The 14778-nt window shown below is 31.5% G+C and overlaps 1 protein-coding gene across 10 annotated transcripts in view; it reads right to left on the bottom strand.

Moving 5' to 3' along the window:
• Nucleotides 1-1812: 1812 nt before the first annotated feature.
• Nucleotides 1813-14778, bottom strand: part of LOC105214187 (sodium/hydrogen exchanger 3) — a 40445-nt gene continuing 27479 nt past the window's right edge. For 7 of the 10 annotated variants that reach the window (XM_054227840.1, XM_054227842.1, XM_011187459.3 and 4 more), the window contains one exon: nucleotides 1813-6057. In XM_054227840.1, coding sequence (XP_054083815.1) covers nucleotides 5547-6057 — 511 coding nt within the window. In that variant the 3' untranslated portion in view covers nucleotides 1813-5546. Of the gene's footprint in view, nucleotides 6058-6881; nucleotides 9672-9695; nucleotides 12837-14778 lie in introns of those variants that run through there. The other 3 variants (XM_054227844.1, XM_054227846.1, XM_054227843.1) reach the window with 3 other exon arrangements.

Here is a 14778-nt window from a genome sequence, read left to right as displayed (position 1 = left end):
GTTATAGACGAGTCCACAACAGCGCGTCACGCGTCTCTCCTTGTGGCAGTTTGGCGCAATTTGGTTATACCAAGCGAAGCCAGGTTCTTCTCCACCTGGTCCTTCCATCGGAGTGGAGGTTTCCCTCTTCCTCGGCTTCCACCAGCGGGCACTGTATCGAACACTTTCAGAGCTGGAGCACTTTCGTCCATTCGAACGACATGACCTAGCCAATGTAGTCTCTGTCTTTTTATTCGCTGGACTATGTCTATGTCGTCGAATATCACATACAGCTCATCATTCCATCTTCTGCGGTATTCGCCGTTGACAATGTTTAAGGGACCATAAATCTTCCGCAAAACCTATCTCTCGAAAATTCCTAGTGCCGTCTCATCGGATGTTGACATCTCCACGCTTCTGCATGGTTGTTCAAAAAAGTGAGATCCAAGTATTTATCTCGCAAAGACGGGACATTCCAGAAGAAAGAGATGATTCTACCTTGTCCGCTTCCAGGTAACTACTACAGCTAGAGATAAATATTTTAGTTTTGAAGAAACTAACGGTTTGTGCTCACTCTCAAAGGTTGAAACTTGAAATATTTTTATATTTATTATGTTTTGATTACAGAATGTGTTAGAATTATAGAAAATAGTCCTTATTTCTTTAATTTAATAACAAATGAATATGAAATGTCGAATTGACACTTTGGATCCATTGGATCTTTCAGTGATTTCTCGTATGCTTATAAAACGATGACCATTTAAGGTTCTCTTTAGTTTTAGAAAAGGACATAACGAGTCATAAATAGCGAATTTGGAGGCTGAAGCAACGTTACAGTATTGTTTTTGGCAAATTATTCACGAACAAGCAACGAAGTGTGAGCTTTTAAGGGGCTATTCTGGTCTAGGATTTTGAAAAAATCGATTTTCTTGCATATTTAGAAAATTTAGACTTTCAAAAATATGACCTTGGAAGGATTTTTCAAAATTCGACTTATTTTCGGAGATACAGCCGATTTTGTTAAGTAGCGTCCGAGCCGGCCGAGCGTTCTCTTAAACTTTAAACGCGTTTTTCTCGAAACTACTTTTTTGAGGTGGTTGACATGATATCTCAAGTTCTACTGAACCGATTCCTTTGAAATTTGGTATATATCTTCTTTATACAATGCTCTATCGTGTCTGCCTTTGATTTCCAAAAATTTTGATTTGAAGTATTTTTAAAGTTTTTTTTTCGAAAAGGTTAAACAAATTGGGTGAAAAAAAATTTTTTTAAGTCGACGCCATTTTGTTATTATTATTTTTTTTTTGAATGGTCAACCCGATAATGACATCCTTACTAAGGAAGAATCTAACTGTTTTGTGTTTTAGATCTCTACAAGGATTGAAATCACGTCAACCAGGACGCGCCGTTTTTTTGGAAGCCCCCACTCCACCGGCCCATATCTCGACGAATTTTAGTTTTTTTTCTTGCAATTTTTTTATATTATTAAAATGTCAATAAAAAACATATAAAAAAATGGATAGTAAAAATGTTTTTAATTTGTTTTTTATCTTAGTTAAGAAAATGCCTAAAATTCATGCGTCTAGACCAGAATACCCCCTTAACGAACGAAAATCGACAAGGTCATAAAAACATGTCTAACATTAGCGACTACTATAAAAATTGACAATTGGGCTCTCCACACTCACGAAATTTCAAAATTCCTGTTATTTTTTGAACACACCACATATACTGCACAACAGCATCCGACGTTGATTGGTTAAACCTCTGCTCACAAGTAAGTACTCACCTTTAGTCAGTCGTATATATAGTAAAACATCATTTTTTTTGTAATATTTGTTGTAAAGCTTTTTATTGATTTCAATGAAAGTTCTTACGAAGTTATTATGATTAGGTTCTCATGAATACTACAGTTCATACACGTACATACTTTACTATATTTCGCAACCGTTTTCACAAAGTTATATACATACAAATTAGTTAGTTTTTTTGTTTTTACTTTCTTTCTTTCTTTCATATTATGCAATGTAGTATGCATGCGTGCAGTGGATGCAATTCTTTTCGATTAACTACTGCTAATTTATTGAACTTACATGTATGGATAATTGTATGTACTCGTAAGTATGTATGAATATAACATAAGTAAGGCGTTGAGTTGAAAGTTGTGCCAATTTCGAAATTTCGTCTAATATTTTTATTTTTTATTTTTTATTTTTTTGCTCAATCTATCATTTATGTATTTTAGTACATGTGTGGCAAAAAGTATGCGTGTATGCGTTAGCGATACTATAGTATATATATGTATGTATATATATATATATTTTTTTTTTTTTTGTTTTCTTAAATTTAGCGCTAATTAAAATTCTCTTTTTTTTAGTACTAATTAAAAGCCTATTTTGGTAATTTCAAATTATTTAATTAACTCTGGTATTTTGCACACAATTTTGTTGTTTTAGTTATAATTTTCGCTGATTATTACATATATGTAGTATTTCAATGAACTTTGACAACGCTTATTATGAAATCAGTTATTTCATATTTGTATATACTTAATAATTGATGTTTCAAATACTTTCTTCGTTTATACAGTTATTGTCTCTAAAAATTGTAAATGAAAAACAAAAACAAAATTGTACAAAAATTGTAAAAAAAAAACAAATTACTTGTCTTGATGTATGCATAAAGAATTGGTTTTAATAAGCTGAATTTATATATTTTTGATTTCGTAAAAAATAATAAATACCGTTATCGTTAAATAGCACACTAAATAATAATATTGTGATTTTAAATTTATTATTTTTTTATGCTTTGTTGCTTTTGTTTTAAACTATTTTTTATTGAAACAAATATTTAAAACATTTTGAAAACTGTTTTCGAAATGTAGAACACTACTCTGTTAAGTACGTTTCACACTTTACGTATGCTGTTTGGTCAGGAAGAACGCACGTTTTAACAACAAATAAATAACCTTAAAATAACTTTATTTTTTAAAGTACAGTTTGCTCAATTTTTGTACATACATACATACATATATTGTTAAATATAATTTCTTGAAATTAATAATTTTCGAAAGAAATTTCGAATTTTCGACAGTTTTTGGTTTTTCACAAAATTAAGCTCTTTCAGAAATCAAATTATTTTATTTTAATTTTTCAAAATTAAGTACAAATATTTGTCAAATTAAGTAGCATAGTTTATAATTTATGTACAGTTACATGCACAGTTAACATGTCTAATATATATTAAAATTTTGTTTTTTTTTTAATTTTCCAAAGTTCAAATTATTCTCCTCTTTATAACAATTCTTCGAATTTTGTTTATGAAATTTTGAGAATGTATTTTTTTAAGTAATTTAATTTCATATTTTTGTTGTTGTTTCTTAATTATTACTAGCATAAGGTTCAACTGTTAAAATGTTATAAAAATTATTAAAACCCCAATCATACACGACGTCGCCGTAATTGTCTTATCGACACGCATTTCAATACATTTTCAACTACGCACTATACTAAATATATACTATATATATTTTACACACATTTACAAGTTTATCGTTAGGATACTCATTTCTATGGCATTTTCATATTACTGCTTAGCTTCTTTTATACATATTATTTTTACATGGTCACTTACATATAAAACGCTTGACATGTTCTTAGTTAAAACCAAATTTGTATCCTAAAACATTACTATTGTACGCTAAGTATGTACATTTTATAGAAAAAAAAAACATTAAAAAAATGAAAGCCTCAAAACTAATTTACTAAAAAAATAAATGAAAAGTATAAAATTAAATTTAAATAAAAAAATTAAAAAAATAATTGAAATAAAAAAATTTAAAATTATAAAGAAATAGTGAGTTTGTATGTATAGAGTATAGACTTTAAAATATGACTTTGGAATTGCTAGAAGTTTTTGTATTTCTTTTTGGTTCTGGAAACTATTTAGCACAATTTTTATAGGTAGTAGTTACTTATTTTATTCAAACACAGCCCAGTGTTGCTAATTAGGTGACGTTTCGTTTTTTTCTGTCTATTTATCAACTAGAAAAGCATAATTTTATGTGCGGCACAAAGTTAAAGTGAATTAGTTTGCGCTGTTAGTACATACAGTTTTTCTATAGTTTTGGTGGTTATTTCTAGATTTTTTTATAGCAGTCATACATTTACATTTAAACACGTTTAATATTTTTTATTTTTATTTTTTTTTAATTTTCGATATACGAAGTTTCAAATGAAATGAACGGGAATAATAAAAAATTAACAGATGACTAAGACTGGTTCGGAACCAAATGTGAACTGACCATTGATTTTTAAAATTTAATAATATTCAAAAACAAGAAAAAACGTTAACTTCGGCTGTACCGAAGCTAATATACCCTTCACAGGTGCATTTCTTTTAGTAACTATGTGTTTAAGCAAATCTAAAGACGTAAGAAAAAGTAAATAAAAAAAAAAGAAAACATTTTACTAATTCTTTTTAGCCGGGTTGTTTGCTAGATACATTAAGGTTATATAGTTAACCGATCTGAACAATTTCTTCGGAGATTAAATTATTACCTTAGTAATCCATGTCAAATTTCGTGAAGATACCACGTCAAATGTGAAAATTTTCCATACAAGCCCTTGATTCCGATCGTACGGTTTGTATGGCAGCTATATGCTATAGTGAACCGATCTGAACAATTTTTTCGGAGATTAAATTATTTCTATAAACAATAACTCACACCAAATTTCTTGAAGATGTGTAGTAAAATGCGGAAGTTTTCCATACAAGCCATTGATTTCGATCGTTCAGTTTGTATGACAGCTATATGAAATAGTGGTCCGATATCGGCAGTTCCGACAAATGAGCAGCTTGAAGAGAAAATAACAGCTGCAAAATTTCAAAACGATATCTTAAAAACTGAAGGACTAGTTCGTATATATACAGACAAACGGACGGACGGACATGGCTAAATCGACTCAGCTCAACATACTGATCATTTATATATATACTTTATAGGGCCTCCGACGCTTCCTTCTGGGTGTTACAAACTTTGTGATAAACTTAATATACCCTGTTTAGGGTATAAGTATTAAATATTATATATATAACAAATATTTGAGCATAATGGTGAAAACATAAGGCGAGTAAAAATAACAAAATATATTATTTTTATATGCGATAAAAAAACAAAAAAAAAAAATTATTTTCAACATTTTTAAATCAATAAAAAAATAAAACTGTTTAACTTAATCTAGCATCACTAGCTTAAGCGCATTGTGTGACAATTAATCTATATAAACCATACACTTTTCAAAACTTATACTAACTTCCATAACCCCTAATGCATACAGCAAGTAGTTTTCCCTTCGAGTAACAGGCATTATTGGCAACTATTATTTCATTGCATTTACGCAACTTTAGACCTACCCACCCACAATTTAAATACTAGTACATACATATATTCATTGTAACATTTCATACTTGAAAGTCCAACGGCTTAAGCGTCGCTGCTGTTGGTGCTTAGCGCCGCCGCCTTCGCCAAAAAGTCGCCGCTGCAGCAGTTGCCTTTGTCGACGATCTCAAATGATACTCTCATCATTGTTGCGTGTCAACCGTATTGTGGTTGTTGTATTGTTGCTGCTACTACTGCCACCGCTACTACCATTGCCACCGCCACTTCCACTGCTACCGCTACGATTGAGTGTGCCAATACCACCACCACCGCCGCCGCCGCTGGTCATTGTGGTTACAACAATATTCTCATCGTCATACAAATCAATATCTTCATCCTCATCATCATCATATTCCGAATTCGAGGTGGAGAGTAGCGCCGTTGTCACTTGATTACGTAAGTTGCCGAGTGCGCTAATAGGACCACCGCCACCACCAATACCACTGCTGCCGCCCATGCGGCGTATTTGTGCGCGTGGCGTTAATTTGGGTAGTAGTGGCTCACGGCCGGTGCTGTTGCTGCTGCCGCTTATGGTACGTTCGCGTGTGGCCAAAGCGGTGCTGTCCCAATCTTCGCCGGTCGGTTCGCACAAGGACTTCGAATGACCGTGCTGGTAAGTCTCCTCGGGGATAGTGTCTCTACATATGTGTGTGTGTGTGTGTGTGTGTCACAGTGTGATTGTGATTTATTTGGTTGTGTGGCGACATGGATAAATGGGTGCAATGAAAGAAAATTTTCATTATAGATATTTTTTTGTTTATATCGAATCTATAGCATGATAATGAAATACATATTTCTATATATATGTACATATGTACATATGTATAAAACATAATTTAGCCTTTTTAACAAAATGTGTTTAAGCTTTTTATGAATGAAAGCTCTTTAAAAGCACAAGAACCAAGCACTCATGCGAGTAAGAGCAATTTCTGCCTACAACAAGTGATAAGAAGCCGACAAAATCAAAAGCTTTAGTCCATATATAGATGATAGTTCATATTATATATATATACATAAATGAGAAGCGGCAACGTTGAAAGCAAAGCAAGCCATGAATAATCCTTTTTATATATTTCCATACTAAATTTCTTATTTTATTATTTAATGCAAAGAGAAAAATCTACAAAATATATTATATAAGAAGCATAGTAAAAGCCGTGAATTGAAGCTTATTTTAAAGATTAGTTAAAAAAATGTAGGTGACAGCGTACATTGTTTACATATTTTATATATATACACATACAAAGTATTGGCATAGACATGAAAAGCAAGAAGTGAGCAGAAAAACAAGACCAAAAGTAAGTAAGAATATATAATTTAATAAAGTTTATAGATTTAAAATATTTACAGTTTATGTATTATAAATAAACATTAGCATACATTGCAGTTAGTTATAACATATTTTAATAAAAAATTAAATTAAATTAATAAATTTTATTACATAATTAAATATATAAACATATATATTTACAAAAGTACACTTCATTATAACACTTTATAAAATAAACTAGTGAAATTTAATTTATGAATATATTGGAAAAAACTACATTTAGTCAAAAAACATACAATCGTACAGTTTAACGCAATATTAATAAATATTTAATAATTTTAATATTTTTTATTTAAAATATTTTTTTATTTTTTTAAGAATAAACATTTCAATTTATAAAATAGAGTAAAAACTAAGTTTCTAAAACATGATGTAGTGATTTGTAACATCGTGAGATTTTGTGTGTGTCATTTAGCAGTTAAACCTGCATATAACCTAAAAATTTTGCCGGAACATTAATGTGAAGAAACTAATAATATTTAAATGTTACATAATACTGTACGGTTTTTAGTACCATATATCATTAACGGTTTGTGTATAAAACATTGAAATTTTACATATAAGTTTTATTAAAATATTCGTCGGTCGGATATTGGTTATAGTCTTAAACTATTTCTGTGAGATTAACGTTAAATTAAATTTTTTGAATTTGAATTTTACCAACTAAAACAAAGTAAACTGACCTACTTAAACTAAAAAGAAATAATAACAATAGGAACTAATATATATATATAGGATAGCACTGTGCGGCAAAATCGACATATTTTTTGGGTATTGGACATAACTAATTTTTACCAGAAGAATGAGTCACAAGTATTAGGTCCACAACTTTGCTTCCGGCGTTTTCTATATATAGATGTCTCCAGGGTCAAGCTCTGGTCTATTAAATCGATTAAATCGTTTTATATCGATCTTGGATATTTGTGTCAATATTAACCCAACAAAATATTTGTAGAGATCTGTTGGCATTCTAAACTTATTCTCAACTGAAAATGTCACTTTTTGAGCCGACTTCTCGACATTTGCACGGAATACGCATGCTGCCAGAAAGATGGTCAAAAGTTTTAGCTAGCGACGGCAAATATTTTGAGTAACATTTTTGTAACAGTTTTTATACAAAAAAAACTTAAGTTTACAAAAAAAAAACGGCGGAAGCAAAGTTGTAGTATTCTCTGATTTTCGAAGTTCGACTCAAAAATCGAAATATTTGGATTCGAAGTTCGAAAAAGGGACTTAAAAAAATATTATTAATTACAAAATAAAAATATGGAAATAAGCTACATTTTCCTCTTAATTCAAGGGTGTATAAAAATTGTCGGTCAAGATTATATGACAAATGCTATGAAAGGTCAATGTTTGATTTTCGAAACAAATAAAAAAAAAATTGACATCGAAGAATTTACATAAGATTGACGAAAAAGTTGAACATATATAAATTAAGAAGAAATTTTAGATTATGTTTATCAATATTTTGGATTTTTTAGTAGATATATTCTATAATTACAGTAGAACTCCAATTATCCGAACTCCGACTATCCGAATCGCCGATTATCCGAAACTCAAAAAATTGTCCAAAAAAGTCTAAGTGCGCTATTATTCTTCCTGCCGCGAAGCCAGTGTTTGCGCGTCAAGTCTTGACTTGACTTATCTTAACTTGCCGTTGTGCCTACACTGACTTCCCCCCGCGAAGTGGAAGTGGAAGAAGAACTTTCTGCTGATGTTGAAGTAGACGCTGGACCATCAGCTAGTGAAGCATTTGCCGGCCTCGAGACTGCTTTGAAGTGGATGGAGCGTCAGCCCGAGTGTGACCACTTGCAACTGCTCACCGTCGAGCGAATGCGTGACCTGGCTGCCCGAAAACGGTTGAAGACCGCAAAACAGCTTACATTGACGGAGATGTTTAAAAAACAATGATTTTTATTTCTAAACTTGTACATAAGTACATTTTATTTATATTTCAAACATGTGAAAATTTCATGTTTCTTTCATTTAATTCAAAAAAAAATAGTGTAATATCAAAACGTAGCTTTTATTCTCTCCAATGGCAATTAAAAAAAAAATCCGATTATCCGAATATTTGATTATCCGAATGGGCCCCGGTCCCCATTAATTCGGATGATGGAGTTCCACTGTAATAATATTTTTTTTTAAATGTCCTTTTTTCGAACTTCGAATACAAATATTTCGATATAGGAATCTAACTTTGAAAATCGAAAAATATACTTTTTTTCTTATGTCTTAATCTCCCGAAAAAAATTTGTTTGGTTCAATACCCAGCCGAGTGTTGTACAGTGTAATTTATATAAAATGTTTAAAAGCATAATTGTATATGCAATAAATAAACGAGTATTCACACACAATATGTGTTAGTAAACTTAAATCAGTTTGTTATTAAATTACAATACATACATATAATCCTGTTAAAATAAAAAAAGTAGTATTTTTCTATACATTTCACTTAAATTACTTACTTTTTAAAAACTAAAATGTGAGGAACTCAATGTTATGTTGGCGAATTTGTTTTGTAGTTATTTCCAATTCTTAAGTGTTGTTTGTAAGCCTCTGCGCCCTCAATTTTCAATTAATTAGTAATTAATACATTTTTGTTGAGTAGTGTGTTTATGTGTGTGTGTGTGTGTATTTTTGTGCAATGTTGAGTTGTGTTTTATTGGTATTTGTTAATGTTTTTTTTTTGTATGCATGTTAAGCGCCGCTTTCACTAACTACAAAGAAATGCTAAACAATTTCATAAACTTTGAGTGTTGCATATTTAATAAATTAAATTATATTTCATATATGTATGTATGTAGGCATGTCTATATATGCATGTTGCAGTCAAGTAAAGCCAATAAGTTTGCGATTTTTTTTTTTTGTTTTTGCGCGTTGATGTAGTGTTAGACACGTTGATATTGAAAATTTATGCTGCAATAAAATGTAAGGAATGTATATTTTTTAGAAACGGTTAGTCACGCACGTGGATTTTCGTAAAAAATTACAACAACCAATTATTTTGTGTTAGCTGTCAAAGTGTTACAGTTGTTGTTAAATTGTGTTTTTAACTAATTTCTAATTTTCAAATGTTGAAATAACAAATATAACTTTTCTTAAGTAAGAAGCAGGAACTGAAATTTGACTAAATTAAAAATTACATTTAAATTTTTTTTTTTGCTATTATTGTACATATCTATATTCCAAACAAGTAAGGAAGGGCTAAGTTCGGGTGTAACCGAACATTTTATACTCTCGCAATTTATTTATTTAACTTTATTTATATTATATAATACACAATTTCACCCACATATTCGCCATATATATGGTATAAAGTCCATTGAAAGTTGGAAACCATAATAACGGGTGATTTTTTTGAGGTTAGGATTTTCATGCATTAGTATTTGACAGATCACGTGGGATTTCAGACATGGTGTCAAAGAGAAAGATGCTCAGTATGCTTTGACATTTCATCATGAATAGACTTACTAACGAGCAACGCTTGCAAATCATTGAATTTTATTACCAAAATCAGTGTTCGGTTCGAAATGTGTTTATCGACAAATTTTGTTCAGCGATGAGGCTCATTTCTGGTTGAATGGCTACGTAAATAAGCAAAATTGCCGCATTTGGGGTGAAGAGCAACCAGAAGCCGTTCAAGAACTGCCCATGCATCCCGAAAAATGCACTGTTTGGTGTGGTTTGTACGCTGGTGGAATCATTGGACCGTATTTTTTCAAAGATGCTGTTGGACGCAACGTTACGGTGAATGGCGATCGCTATCGTTCGATGCTAACAAACTTTTTGTTGCCAAAAATGGAAGAACTGAACTTGGTTGACATGTGGTTTCAACAAGATGGCGCTACATGCCACACAGCTCGCGATTCTATGGCCATTTTGAGGGAAAACTTCGGAGAACAATTCATCTCAAGAAATGGACCCGTAAGTTGGCCACCAAGATCATGCGATTTAACGCCTTTAGACTATTTTTTGTGGGGCTACGTCAAGTCTAAAGTCTACAGAAATAAGCCAGCAACTATTCCAGCTTTGGAAGACAACATTTCCGAAGAAATTCGGGCTATTCCGGCCGAAATGCTCGAAAAAGTTGCCCAAAATTGGACTTTCCGAATGGACCACCTAAGACGCAGCCGCGGTCAACATTTAAATGAAATTATCTTCAAAAAGTAAATGTCATGAACCAATCTAACGTGTTTTATGCGTTTTTTTTTTTTAAAAAGTTATCAAGCTCTTAAAAAATCACCCTTTATTAGGTTAGAAGCACCGAGGTCCTCGTGTTCGATATATGGGGTCTTCAAAACCCATGGTCCGATTTCGGCGATTTTTAGAATGGGTCTGCCACACTATAAACATAGTATTTGTGCAAAGTTCTGCACCGATATCTTCACTATTACTTACTTTATATAATGTAAAGTAAACGATTCAGATCGTCTTCAAAGTTCTGGTATATAGAAAGTAGGCGTGGTTGTGAAGCGATTTGGCCTATTTTCACAACATATCATGGGGGATGTAAGGAAATTATTACAAACCAAGTTTCATTGAAATCGGTCGAGTAGTTCCTGAGATATGGTTTTTGACCCATAAGTGGGCGACGCCACGCCCATTTTCCATTTTATAAAAAAATCTGAGTGCAGCTTTCATCTGCCATTTCTTATGTGAAATTTAGTGTTTCAGACGTTTTTCGTTAATGAGTTAACCCACTTTTAGTAATTTTCAACCTGACTTTTGTATGAGAGGTGGGCGTGGTTATTATCCGATTTCTTTCATTTTTGGACTGCATTAGGAAGTGGCTAAAAAAACGACTGCAGAAAGTTCGGTTTATATAGCTCTATTGGTTTGCGAGATATGTACAAAAAACTTAGTAGGGGGCGGGGCCACGCCCAATTCCCCAAAAAAAATTACATCCAAATATGCCCCTTCATAGTGCAATCCTTCATACCAAATTTTATTTCCATAGCTTTATTTATGGCTTAGTTATGGCACTTTTTCGCCATTTTGTGGGCGTGGCAGTATTCCGATTTTGCTCATTTTCGAAAGCAAATAAGTGTGCCAAGTTTCATCAAGATATCTTAATTTTTACTCAAGTTACAGCTTGCACAGACGGACGGACATACATACATTCGGATTTGAACTCCACTCTTCACCCTGATCACTTTGGTATATATAACCCTATATCTAACTCGTTTAGTTTTGGGTGTTACAAACAACCGTTATGTGAACAAAACTATAATACTCTCTTTAGCAACATTTGTTGCGAGAGTATAAAAATACTTATAATTTTAGATACTTAAATTTTACAGTTATATATAATAATAATATTTATATCAGAAGATTAATAATTATATAACTATTTTCTCATATTAACAAACCATTTAGCGCTTTGCAACTACTACAACTACAAAAAAATGTAAGTTACTCTTATGTATTATATGTAACAAACAATTTAATATTGTTTATTAATTTTAATAAAAAATAAAAATAAATGAATTGCAAAATAAATTCATTAGTTACCAAATAAAGAAATCTTAATAATAATATTTAATTAAAAATATTTAACTTTCATTAATATTTTTAGCTACAATTATATACTTTACATATAAATATGTACTCAATTTATCTGCATTTCCTATAAAAGTACTAAAACTTGTATGTAAATCACCAAACTTTTTACACACCTATTATATTATATAAATTCTCCATTGAAATGTTTGTGTGTGTATGTACATGTTGCACTTAAATTAGTTATTTATATTTTTTAACCTTTATGCAATTATTTACTAAAAAGCATTTGTATGAACTTTAAAAGCAGTATCGTGTTTTTGTTTTTTATTTTCATCAACGCTTTCAAGTAGCAACTACTAATAGCTACCATGGCTATTGTCAATTATTGTTGAGGGTGTTGTAGCATTTGAAGAGTTGGGAGTGGCAAAAGAAATGCTTGTTGGAGTAGCAGGAGCCTTTATGGGGGAATTATTAGTAGAAGTAGTAGTAGCAGTAGTTGTTGTTGTTGTTGTGGTATTATTGATAGTAGCAGTAATGTTGGTGATGGAAGCATCATCAGAACTTTTAGTAGTAGCTAAACTGCAAGTAATATTAATATTATCTATTAGAGTAGTCGCTTGGTTAGTCGTAGTGGTCGTAGCAGTAGTTGTAGTTAGAGTTGTAGTTGTATTTATAGCAGTGGCATTAGTGATGGTATTATTAGAAGTGGTTGTGGTTATGGTTGTGGTAGTAGTAGCAAATGCGTTTGCAATGTCTTGTAATGTTGAATTAATTTGTAAAACTCTACTTGGCCTGCGTCCGGTTACAATTAGTCTGTAAATACAATACAACACATACCAAACAACACACAAAGTTACCGTTATTCATTGCATTTCAACGCACACACCTAAAGTTTGGTTATCGAAAAGAAATTATTTGTAATACATATGTATGTATGCATGTGGGTTGTTTTTGGTTTACTTGTATGTAGTTTAAAATAAAATTATTATTGAAATGCCACAAAATTCTGTTAACAGTGTAAATTTAGTATATATTTGCCTGTAGATTGTTGTGTGTGTACTATGTAGTATGTGGCACGTGCGAATTTTTTAACGTGTAGTCTAAGCATGTTTTTTTTTTAATTTTGGTGTTCACTTAAAGTTTAGTCGCTAAACTCTAGAGGGTCCAATCAATCAATACAACAATTCATTTTTATTATGTAACATTTTATCTTTTGTTAATGAGTGTAACTCAGAACATTAAAATCATTTTGAATAATATACAAATGAGGTGTGCTAAAAAAATAACGGGAATTTTCGTATTTTTAATATTTAGTCATTCGTCTAAATTAATGTTGTCGATTTCAAAATAGTCTGCATTCGATATTATGCACTCAGCGCTTCTTTCAATCATCGAAATACTTCTCAATCTCGCCCTTCGCTTTTTCAGCTATTTATCATATGATTGTAAAACTACGGCGCTTCAAGGTTTTCTTTTTTATTTGGAAATATGAAAAAGTCGCACGGAGTTATGTCTGGCGAATATGGATGCTGTGGAGCATCGTTACAGTATTATTTTTGACCAAAAAATTACGAACAACCAACGCAGTGTGAGCTTTTAACAAACGAAAATCGACAAGCTCATAAAAACACTTTAGTGGCTACTACAGAACAAGTATGTGATGAATACATTTTATCTTTCATCAAGTGACTGTCTCAACTCATGATTCCCGTAATTTTTTGAACACATCTCGTATGTGACAATTTATCTTTTGTCAATGATTTTGTAACTAATTTAAAACATTAGGTTAATATCAGAACATTGAAGTCGTTTTGAATGATTTACATAAACATTTTTATAAATTAACTGTTCCAAAATTTATAAAACGACTACAAACATACTTAGTCTTAACTTTTATGTTTCGCCATAAAAGTAATTAACACAAAACAATTCCATCACAACCAATCGCAAAATGCATGGGGGTATTCTGGTCTAGGATTTGAAAAAAATCGATTTTCAAAATTATGATCTTGGAAGCATTTTTCAAAATTCGACTTATTTTCGGAGATACAGCCGATTTTGTGACGTAGCGTCCGGCCGGCCGAGCGGTCTCCTAAACTTTAAACGCGTTTTTCTCGAAACTACTTTTTTTGAGGTGGTTGACATGATGATATCTCAAGTTCTACTGAACCGATTCCTTTGAAATTTGGTATATATCTTCTTTATACAATGCTCTATCGTGTCTGCGTTGGAATTCCCAAAATTTTGATTTGAAGTATTTTTAAAAAATTCGAAAAGTTCGAAAAAAATTTTTTTTTCAAATCGACGCCATTTTGTTATTATTATTTTTTTTTTTGAAAATGGTCAACCCGATAACGACATCCTTACTAATGAAGAATCTTCTTGTCTTTTGTGTTTTAGATCTCTAGAAGGTTTGAAATCACGTCAACCAGGACGCATCGTTTTTTTTGAAGCCCCTACTCCACCGGCCCGTATCTCGACGAGTTTTGGGTTTTTTCTTGCAATTTTTTTTATATTATTA

The sequence above is a fragment of the Zeugodacus cucurbitae genome, chromosome 3, assembly GCF_028554725.1.
Source record: "Zeugodacus cucurbitae isolate PBARC_wt_2022May chromosome 3, idZeuCucr1.2, whole genome shotgun sequence".
Taxonomy (NCBI): domain Eukaryota; kingdom Metazoa; phylum Arthropoda; class Insecta; order Diptera; family Tephritidae; genus Zeugodacus; species Zeugodacus cucurbitae.
The sequence above is the reverse complement of the archived record's forward strand: the minus strand, read 5'-3'. Positions and strand labels throughout refer to the sequence as shown.